The following is an 11,782-nucleotide window of genomic DNA, read 5'->3' as shown; positions in this document are numbered from 1 at the left end:
TTCGATCTATATATGAAATGAAAGAGCAGTTGCAGTTGCAGTTGCAAAGATTGAGAAATCTATTAAAGGGCGACCCAAAACTAAAGATTCTTTTAGAAACCAAACCAAAACAAAGTAGCAATTTATACAAGTGAAAAAAAAAAAAAAAAAAAAAAAAAAAAAAAAAAAAAAAAAACAATGTTATATATATAAGAAGGTGCTGCATATTCTATTCAACAATTTCTGACCCTAGTATTGTTTTCTTTTGCCAAGTTGATCAACAAAACATGAGATCTATAATCTATTTCCTATGACCCCCCCCCCCCCCCCCCCTACTACTTACTAGTCTACATGTAACTAAAACACAAAACAATCAACTCCTGTTTTCTGGATTTTCATTCTTTTTCCTCCTCTTCAAGTATCCCATCATTTTGCTGTCCTTCCAGCTGAGCTGCCACAGTATCATGCCATGTGAGATGTATGTAAGTTGAAATTTTTCATTATTCCAATAGGCTTTGTGAGATGATCAAGATCAAGATGGGCTTCTTCTTCTTCTTCACCTACTAATAATAAAGGGTCTTCTTCACTAGTCACCACTGTTGTTGTTTCATCAGTTACCCCATCCCCAAAATCTATACTGATATAATCAGCACCCAATTTTCCTTCTTGGCATAAGATATCCTTTAAATTGAAATGATGCTGTCTCTCAGCCTCCTCGCCCCCACCCCCACCCCCACCAACTGTCCCAAAGTAGCGGCCCCTGGAGTGTTTCTGGGTTTTTTGGTTTTGGTGTTTCCTCTTCAATCCTCCTGTGCTTCGGTTTTTAGGATGATGAAGTTTGCAATTTGTGCCTTGAGAACATTCGCCTGTGGCTTCAAATGCTGGGCATGCATACGTGTGCTTCTTTCGACACTGCAAGTTAGAGATATGATCCATTTTACACAATTAAATATCGGTGCGTGCGTGTGTGCGTGCATATCTTGTCTTGTCTTGTCTTGTCTTGTGTGTGTGATTAACCCACTCATTATCAACAACTCCAGAGACACTATCCTTTCCAGATTCATTGCTATAAAACTAGCCTAAATAAATATTTCAAACTACCATGCCTTACCTTAACACAAATAACTCAAACCACAATAACCTTCCATATTAAAATTTATCACACATACTTTCATTTATTTGTTTATTATTATAGCATCACATCCTACTTTCATATTTAGCTGGGTATTTTACTCTTAATACGGAAAAAAAAAATTGCTATTTTTGGGCAGTTTTTTTAAGTACAAATGGAAAGCTCCAAGTATAATCTTCTTGCAATAGATATAAATCAAAGATGCTAGCTATCATAAAGAAATAGATACAACCAAGTAGTTTGCTATTTCATGCATTTTATCTTCTTCTTAAGGATAGCATAAACCCTCACACTATATATATATATATATATATATATATATATATATATATATATATATATATATATATATATATATATATAAACATTTGACACAAGGTTTGGCGAAGCATAGGCGTAGGCAAGGCAGAAAGAATATAGATATTACGTCTTTATTAGAAGGAAGTTATAGCCATATTGATGTTCATTAGTTTTTGTTTGAATATCTTTTCAGCTTCATATTTATTAGTTTTCTATAGGAATATTTTTTAAGATATCAAGTTTGATTCCTAGCCCCACCCCAATATGAAAGCAAATTAGTAAAATGAAAAAGATGATGATATGATATGATATCCACTCCATGACTACCTCATTGCCATCAGCACAATAACCCTTGAGAAAAGCTTCACAAACAGAGGCAGCTGAGTTCACATTTACATGTCTATAAGGACAATGTTCATTTGAGCACAATCCTGCCACAAACTTAGTTTAGAATTTTCATCTCATAATATATATATATATATATATATATATATATATATATATATATATATATATATATATATATATATATATAGGTGAAAGCCATAAAAAGTAAACCCACCTTGCAGAAAATAAGAGCAATCTTGCATCCTTTCAGGTATGACCTGGAACAAAAACATCATCAAAGCTAAAAACGTCAATAAGAAAGCATAAAACAGAAACTAACTTCATAAAGACAGACGTGTAAGAAGGGTATGTTTGTTACATGGATGAAACATGAGTAGAGTGGACTTATATAGGGTTATTTTTAAACGACACTAAATGCAAAAAACAGCGTATATCCATTTCTCTTGTTTAATCCTACTTTCAGAACAGCATTGCACTTGCGTTTTTTGTTTTATAAAAGAATTGCATTTTGAAAAATCTACCCCATTATTGTAGATTATACTTTGAAATTAGTTTGTAACTGTAAGTAGGATGATGTAATAAAGAAATCAGTCAAAGCACATTGCTATTTATTATGAGGATGAGGAAAATGAGTAATAAAGCTTACCTTATGTGTTAAGTTGCAATGTGGATTGGAGCATAAACCCTTCAAAAACTTGGTGCAAACTGCAATTTTAGATGAATCATGGATGTAGGGACATTTCCCATCATTATCTTTGTTGCATTTGCCAAACCTTGTGAAAAATTGGCAATACTTTTTCTTTCTAGCCAACCTTGATCTGGCTGTGTGCAAGCTCCATCGAACTTTCTCGTTAGCAAACAGACGTGTTCGTCTCTTTGGATTTCTAACAAGTTGGTTACCATTTCCAATACGTAAATACCTGCCAATGCCAATCACACGATTACAACTTTCTATGCTGATCATATCTTAAAAAAACCAACAATACATCCACAATTATAATCACAACATACTCATCATGGCCGATCAGCAATCTCTTTGGCACGTAAGACCTCCTCATCTCTTCTTTTGAACTCTTGGAAGTTGAAGGTTCCTCATCTGCATATGATACGAGTTAAGATGGAATCTCGAATAAGCAAAAGCTAAATTACATTTTCACTTTTTACTTTAAATGCAATAAATTATTTAACTATGCTTAAATGCTGCTTTTGCTTACAACTATATATAAAAAAACATAGCAAAAGCTCATCGAAACCACCCAACTAAGATTCTAGTAAAAAATATATTTTCCAAATAATAACTTTTTTTTTTGTTTTTAGTGAAATCATGAAATTTAGACAAGGATTTGGGTTTTTTTTAAAAGTAGACAAATAAAAATATGTTGTATTGTAAACTTTCATCTCATTCCATTCTATCAGATAAAACAAACAGTGGTAGAATCCTTCAATTCTTTCCCGATCAAACTCTACCTACAAGTATCAAGTTACACCTAAAGCATTAACCAAATCAGTAAGATTAGGCAAAAGATTGCTCTATAAGTCTGCTAGTGGTTTTCTCAGTGACCACTAACTAACTAACTAACAGAACTTCGGAACAACTTAAAGACCATATGAATAAAAATTATAGGCTAAATACTAAACAAATACAGCAACATACCCACATCCTGATCCTATATAGCAACACTGTAAACTCCACCAAGACAACATCACATTTCTAAGTTCATTTTTTTTTATTTTGAGTTAGTTGGATATGAGGTTATTAATACCAATTATAATCATGTTAAAACAGGAGCTGATTGCAACTGTGCTCATAAGCTATAATAGGTTTAATAATGTATTTTTCCTGCAGTCATAGACATCAAATGAGAGTGAAAAGAAAGAATATGTAAATGGCGAAGTAGTTCCCATTACCACACACTGTCAGTGTCCATATATAATCTTCCTGTGTGGCTTTACCTGAACTATACGGATCATAGTCATACGGATATAGGGGGTAATGTATGGTATGTAAGAATTCTATTTTGTCAAGAAAAAATATCAACCAAGTCTTGAGAAAGTTAGCATATCATTGCCTATGATGAAGAATTCTTAAAATAGATGGTGTCTAAAGCATTTCTCATTCTGGGACAAGTCAACATTTCTTATATGTATTATGTATTCATGTGTGTAAATACATGTATGTTTGCATAAACATGGTTTTAACAACTCCTATCCAATCTCCCACGAGTAGAATAAGGCTGGACGAAATGAAGAAGCATTCTAAGGCTATTTTTGATGATGAGGATATCACGTCTTTTGCACAGACTAGTTCCACTTCCACCTTTTTATTTTAGGTGGGACAATTTTTTTCCCATTGACATCACGAGTCCTACATTTAGCCATAAAGAAACAAGTGAAGCAGGTATGAATATGATGCTATTATTTATTAACCAGGACTGAACCACCTGAAATCCTTTGAAGGGTCCTCCTTGAAGGGTCCATTTTGTATCTGACCAGGCCAATACGAAATATTCGATCTCCTGCCACATTAAAAAAAAATGCAATTTTTAAATGAGATTGATTGCATCTGCCACACACATAGATGTCTACTCAAGCATCCATCTAATAAAATTTTGGCCTACCAGGAGGCTGCCTCTTACTGACTTACTCGACATATTATTATTATTATTATTATTATTATTATTATTATTATTATTATTATTATTCCTACTCTTAAGATGCTGCTGCTCTCTCCTTTTCTTCTCAGCTGCTGCAACTGCAAGCGTAGCTTCCTAAAATACACCATAATTACAGTTCAAACATATATCCATACAATTAATAATAAATAAATCAATAGCACACACCTCGTTAGCTTGTTTTGAGTTCTTTTCTATGGATTTTGACCATTTTAAACCCGATCCGCCTACACTTAATAACTTTGACATGCGGAGAGAAAACCCATGCTTTGACCTTGTGTAGATCATCTCTCTCTTTCTTGAAACAAGCAACTTGCGACTGGAACAACAATCAAATCATAATTTCTCAAACATAAATAGATAAAATATAGGGTTTAGAGCTAACTGATATGAAGGAAAAAAAAAAAAAAAAAAAAAAAAAAAAACTCAAACTCATGATGCAGATATACCTAAGCAAAGATGACAAGTTGTTACTGTGCATAGAAGCTGAAGCATTTCCCCAAAATTTTGTTCTTTTCCATGGAAACAGATGCGGCCTCAGCTTCTGACGTAATGAGACACCGTCTTTTCCCAATGATTGAGCGCCAAGTGTCCAGACTGAAGAGAATCTCGAATTTCTATACTTCTTAAACATACCTGCAAGTTAATTATACTATACATAAGAAAAAAGCAAGAGAAGTTTATGTAAATTATTATATATGTAAGAGAATCGAGAAATTGAAGACAAACCTTTAGCAGCCTTCCTCACATCTGGGACTGAGTCATCAGCCACCAATGTTCTAATAAGTTGATTTTTCCTCCTCTTATAGTATCCATCAGAAGACTTGTCTAACTCCTGAACACTACTAGTAGCTGCAACCAGCTGGTTGGATTTTGGCTTAACATATTCTATCTTCTTTCCTGCAGTTCCTCCTTCATCTAGTGACTTGTGGCTTTCGGAACAATTCTGATCTTCCAGTGGCGAAACCTTAAGCGTTGTAGAATCGGGTAATTTGGTGGCAGTATAACCTGATAGTGGTGGTGTTTTGGGCCTCACAACAGCAGCTGTTCTTGTCTCAGTTGGGCTTGGGCCTGAAGGATTCAACTGATAGATGGAGGATCTGGAAATGGTAGTTACAGGGCTGCCTTTCCTAACAAGCGTGTTGCCACTACGGATGTAAGCATTCTGAACTGCTCCAACTTGTTTGGTTGGTCGGGGAACAGAAGACGTATTGTTCACAGATCGATGCCAAGTTCGGGGGGGCTTTGCAATGCTTTTTGAAGGGTTATTGACTCTTGAATTGGTGAAGACTGGCGATGAACGGGTGGCAAACACTGTTGGGTTCGGTCTCTTAATTGGCATTTTCTTATTCAATACCTGAGATGTTGTCGTCTTGGTTCCTGACAAATCACTTGGTTTTATTATACTACTAGTTTTGGAATAATTCTCTACAGATGTATTACCACCACCATCCTCAGGCTCAGGTACAAACTTTTCACAAATATTTACATCATTGTTGCCCAAATTAGAATTGGATGTCGATGTCGTTTCATCTTTTGGAAAACCAGAAACTATATTGGTTAGCATATCAGGCATAGGTTCCCCTGGTTTCTCATCAGGCTGTCTACAAACAATACTCGATGCGGGTGGTATTTCATCTGTACAAAGCTCCCTATGGTCAAGTCTTTGTGTCTCAGTTGATTCAGAATTTAGCTCTACAATCCCGACAACTTCATCTTCAGGTTTTTGTGATTCAAAATTTAACTCTACAATCTCGACAATTTCATCTTCTTCCCTATGGTCAGGTCTTTGTGTCTCGACTGATTCAGAATTTAACTCTACAATTTCAACAATTTCATCTTCATCTGATGAAATTACCTTGATTGAACTATTTGGGGTTGGACCTGGACCTACATTTTGTAGATTCTCACCGTGGGACTGAATTTCTGAAGCCTCATAGCTTCTACCAGTAAGAATTGCATTATCTTCAGCAATGGCAATGGCATTGGCATTTGGAGTTTCTTGAGTACCATCTTTTTTTCTTGATACACCATCAAGAAAACCTACTGTGTTACCATTCTCAGGGACTAGATTAATAATCTCATCTGAACAAGCACAAGTAGTCATTTCTTGGATTTTGAAAGATTCATTCTTCACAGCTGAAAAAGCATCAAAACTGGCATAAGATTCTGTGGGGCAGTTCTGAATTTCGATTTGATCTTGCCCACATGAAGCAGAAATAGGAGTGCCAACCTTAGCATCTGTGGATACCTGTTGAGTATCATTTTCAAGATTCAATGAGACTTCATTCACCAGACCATCATCTATTTTAGATACTAACTTCTCAACTTCTGAACTATCTTTCTCTGAAACCACTTTACTGGAAATCGGTTCTTCTAAAGTTGATGGAGTAGATTCTGCACTTGGGGAATTCTTGTTTTGGCCCTTGACAGATTTGTTATCCTTCTCTGCCAGCTGAAAAATAGATACACTTGGGCTATTTTTAAAGTTAATGAGTTTCCTCTTCTTCTTAAGCCTAAATGACAAGGGTCCAGTGGCAGCACCCTGACCTAAAACTGGATCTTTAAGGCTAAGCTTTTGCTGTTTTGGAGCCTTTTCAGAACTAGAAGGACAGTCTAACCCATTGGAGGAGCTCCCCGATCTTTTTAATGGTGAATTAAACTCAGAGCCTCTCTTAGTCTTTTTATTCCTAAGCTGTGTGTTGTTATTACCAATCACAGGACTCGAGGGTGTTACAACAGCCTTGGCTACTAGGGCATTCGATTTAAAAGACACATCGAGTTCTACAGGGCTGTGCTCTCTGTCTCCCTCCATCCTGTGATCAGAATCCTTATTTGCATGATCTCTATCTTTATCTTTACCCCTAAAATTACTATTATTTGATTCAACCATGTGCGCTTTAGAGAAATGTTGATCATGGCTTCTGTTCCTATTAGTATTGTTCGGTTTGCCTATCCTAAGTAAAACACTCCTCTTCTGTACTTGCTTAAACTCTTCCCTACCTTCCCTAACCCTAGTCAACCTACTGGATTCATATTCGTAATCTCGTGCTTGCTCTCTACCGGACACAAATAAGACCCCATCATTATTACCAAATTCGTTTTTCTTCCCCTTCCGTCTAGAATCTTCACCATGATGATCCCAAATTCTCTCGTTTTCAGAATTACTAATGTAACGAGGCTCATACTTCTCCACAAAATCCTCATTTCTAGAATTACAACCAGTAGCTTGGGCAGATGCATAACGATCAATAATTCGACCCTGATGGTCATCATTATTGGAACTGCCACGGAAAGCTTGTTGCTCCTGTGAAACAATATTACTAGCATCCCTACTGGCATATCCATTGATGATGTTTTCGTCTCTATACCTACTAGAAGGGATAACGCGTTCCGAAACATGAGGTTTATAATGATTTTCAGACCGGGGATCAGGCGAATACAAGCGGCGATGGTGCTCATCGGGTAAAATAGGATTGCGGTGAGTCAGTTCCGGTGGAACCCTATGCGAATCCGACCAAGAATCCGTTCGGTAATCAAATCGATGAGACTGATTGGAAAACCTAGGTTGGGGAGGGGAAGAGCGGCCGTGATTGGAAAACGAGGGGTTTTGAGCGTCGAGAAAGGTGAAGTGAGATTGGTGGGGGTTGTAAGATGGTGGTGGAGGGGGGACGGGAAGCGGAGGTGGTGGTGGAGGAGGGAGGGAAGGGTATGCAAGCGGCGGAGGAGGGGGGAGATGAAGTGATGGGAGAAGATGCTGCTGGTGATGAGGGTAAAGATTGGGACGGTCATCTGAGAAATTCGTTGGTGGAGGAGGAGGAACGTACCTGTTATGATGGTGGTGGTGGTTGAACGAAGGGAATTCCATCCCGAGGCAGCGTTGTGTGGACGGCCGACGGCGGTTCTTAGCGTTTGACTTTTCGAGTTGTTTGTGTGCGGATTGGTTTTCTTTTACCCTTCTTGTTTCTTGGGCGGCTGGCTATTAACGGGCGAGTTTAAATACTCCTCCCACTTCTTCATGTTTCATTATACTTCCTTCACGAAATACATTTTGTATGATCTACTATAAAATAATTGATTTAATTAAATCCATTAATGCCACAAAAGTCCTTATTAATATAATATTTTTTATTGTAATTCTAAACTTTTTTGCTCTTTTTCTTTTGCATCATATTTGAGGAGACATTTCTATTTATCAGCATTGATCAGTTACCAATTTGTAATCTTTTTGTTGTTGGTTTCACACTTCACTCGAGTATAATGATTTGAGAGGGTAACGTATTTTAGCTTTTGATCATATTTTGTCACCAAACTTTTTTCGTGGTTTATTAACCCTTGGACCTCTTGAAAAGTGTAAATGTTATATAATTATCATCTGTTTTAGCCAGTTTGAACTTTAATACCCACTAAATAAGTATTAGTTAGACACGACGTGGACTGCCCCCTCATTAAAATAGAAGTCGAAATCGCATATGTTCCTTAAACTTAATTAGGGCACAAATTCTTCGTCTCCTTCCATTGTCTTTGAAGAATGGCATCATCATTAACTCCCATTTATCGGAACTTCATTGTAGTGGATTTCCACTACAATGGGACTTTGTACCAAAGTCATTAGTCTACTTTGATCCCAATAGAACATCCATTCAATACGTTGACTTTAGTGGGTTTAACTATGAAGAGTTCATTGATTTCCTACAAAAGCTCACCAGAACGAAGAGAAAAATGTGTATTTATGTCTTCCAAAAGAATCGTTAAACCAGGGCATTCATACACTGGTCAACAATGGTGACTACAAAGAATTTTTGGATATGGCATATGCTAATGAGAAGAGAATGAACGTGTGTGTGACCATCAGAATGAACTTGACTTTCTAGCAAGTCATCACCAACCCACTGCTCCCACGAGCATAATGATGATCCATCCAAGAATCTCCTGTTGCATCCAAACCCCTCATCGGCTCAGGTGTACATCCACCTGACAAATCAATCGATGCATTTACTACGAACTTCATGACTCGAGATTTCAGAACCGACACCCAATCATTGGTGACCATGTAACATTTCGTTTATTAAATAAATAAATAAATAAAATTATAAATGAATAGTAGCCCTAAATTCGGAATAATTTAGCAAGGCGTTGGTTTCTGGGGTTAAATGATATAATTTGGACTTTGGGGTTAAGAGTGTAATTTCCGAACTAGTTTGTAAGGAATTTTGAAGGTTGAGGGTTGTTTGGTAAATTATGAATTTAATTTGAAAATGATTTTAGAAGTCAGGGTATGATTGGTAATTTTTGGACTTATTATGAAAGGATTTTTGGAGGCAGGGGCTAAAGGGTAAATTTTGGACTTAAGTTGAAAAGGTTTTCTGGAGGAGGGGCCAAACTTGGAAATTGAGCAAATGTTGCAAGGAAACACGGGATTTAGACTCGCTTCCTTTCCCTCTCGTCAACCCTAAACCTAATCTCCTTCATCCGCTGCCACCATCGTTGAAGCCTCCTTAGTCGTCGCTACAATGACGAGTTCAATCGTCATTCCTTTTCCCATTGCTTTGTCCTCGAACGCCACTACCACAACCTGTTTTCAGACGTCGTGAATGATGAGGAGCATCACGTGGGTCGCCAGAACTACGAGATGTGGTCTTTTTTGTCGTTCTTCGGCGAGGACGCAAACCCCCCGGTTCCCTGCTACAACCATTCTTCTCCCTCCGTCTCTTTATGTCAATATGTCATTGTCGCCACCGCTCCGAGCAGCTAAGGTGTGATGTTGTTGCCGCTCCGACTACCGCCCGTCACCTAGATGGTGACTGTGATTGGGTGTGTTTTCGTGCAACAGCTCGGTGGTGTCTTCGCTCGTATCTAGGTGTGTTGTTTCTGCTAAGTCGGATGCGAGTGTGCTCTTTTTGTCGGCCGGAAAAACGTGGGAACCACCATGGCAGCCCACCATGGTGGTCATTATCTTGTTGTCGCTTTCTGCCATCTCCCGTCGCCACCATCCACCATAGGAGATGGTTGTGTGTGTTTTATGGTGTATTTAAGTGTATGTTATATGGTGTGAAGTTGTATGTGCAATATTTGGCCGGAAAACCCACCACCACCACCAAATGTCGTGTTGGGTGGCGGTGTGCATTTGTGTGTGATTGGATTGCTATTTGGGATGCTTGGACATGATTTGGACTAGAATCATAACCACCACCACGAGGTGGTGGTTGCTGCCGTGAGCCGTCGTTGACCACCACTGCCCAAGGTGGTAGTGGGTGATGCCTGACTTATTTAACATTAGTTAACCTAAAAACCTAACCATTGGACTAATTGTCTTGTGATATGGGTTGGAAACCCTAATTAGGGTTTAGAAAACCCTAATTTTTGAGATGTTAGTTTTGGATTGTCGGGACCCGCTTTTGGACCAGTGGATTAAAGTATGAATTATGCCCAATTACATTGTATGTTTGGCCTAGTTGAGTGATGGACGTAATGGATTAAGTAAGAACATTTAACCCTAATCATCATTTTATGTGAAAACCCTAATTTTGTTTGGGCCTTTCTTTTGGGCTTTGGTGATTGGGCTATTGATGGGCTATCTAAGAACAAGTATATGGACTAGGGTTTTGGATGGGCTTTAGGGTAAGGCCCATGTGAGGGGTTTGGGGACTTGGTTGATTATTTGGCTTTTGGGTCTTTAAAGTGTGAGTTTGGGCTTGGGTCTTGGACCAAGCTAGGTTAGGGGTAAAATGGTTCGTTTACCCCAAGTGTGGTTATGCATTGAAACCCAAATGGTTAATTGGGGTTTTATTTTGATGATTGATAGTTCGGGGATCTGTCAGCCATCAACCAAAGATTTATTCGCAGGACTTCAGCAGTGCGAGGTGAGTTTCCTCATGTATGAACGGGTCGAAGGCACCAATGTCGGCCCGTATATTTATGTTAGTATGTTTTGGACTAAGGTCTGATGCCAGGCGGTGCCCGATGTATGCTTATATGATTTCCAAATTTCGGTCCGATGTTGGGTGATGCCCGAGGAATGTTTGTATGTTTCATGTCTTCGTGATTCTTTCATGTGTCTGTATTTGTATGTTTCCGGATTATGGTCCGATGTCGGACAATGCCCGAGGAATGTTTGTATGTATCCAGATTCCGGTCTGACGTCGGGCGGGGCCCGAGGAATGTTTATATGTTTATGTTATGTGATTATTTATGTGTATTTGTTGATATGTTTATATGTATACCGAGCTTTGCTCGATGTCGGGTGGGGCCCAATGTCGGACTCTGTCTGATGTCGAGCGGGGCCCGATTTCGGACATTACCCGATGCCGAACGAGGCCCACAATATGTTTATATGTGATTATTTGATTAT

General features: G+C 38.2%; 1 protein-coding gene across 1 annotated transcript; it reads right to left on the bottom strand.

The window, feature by feature from the left end:
* Positions 1 to 294: 294 nt before the first annotated feature.
* LOC111918716 (uncharacterized protein At1g21580) lies at positions 295 to 8,431 on the bottom strand. The gene is made up of 10 exons (XM_023914344.3): positions 5,161 to 8,431; positions 4,881 to 5,067; positions 4,600 to 4,750; positions 4,467 to 4,527; positions 4,201 to 4,275; positions 2,771 to 2,855; positions 2,406 to 2,679; positions 1,974 to 2,016; positions 1,739 to 1,842; positions 295 to 891 (listed from the first exon to the last, which is right to left on the bottom strand). Exons 1-10 carry the CDS (start codon positions 8,297 to 8,299, stop codon positions 442 to 444), a joined length of 4,569 nt encoding a protein of 1,522 aa, XP_023770112.1. The 5' UTR covers positions 8,300 to 8,431; the 3' UTR covers positions 295 to 441.
* Positions 8,432 to 11,782: the final 3,351 nt, after the last annotated feature.

Source organism: Lactuca sativa, chromosome 4 (assembly GCF_002870075.4).
Source record: "Lactuca sativa cultivar Salinas chromosome 4, Lsat_Salinas_v11, whole genome shotgun sequence".
Lineage (NCBI taxonomy): Eukaryota > Viridiplantae > Streptophyta > Magnoliopsida > Asterales > Asteraceae > Lactuca > Lactuca sativa.
This window is presented reverse-complemented; position numbering and strand designations above follow the sequence as displayed.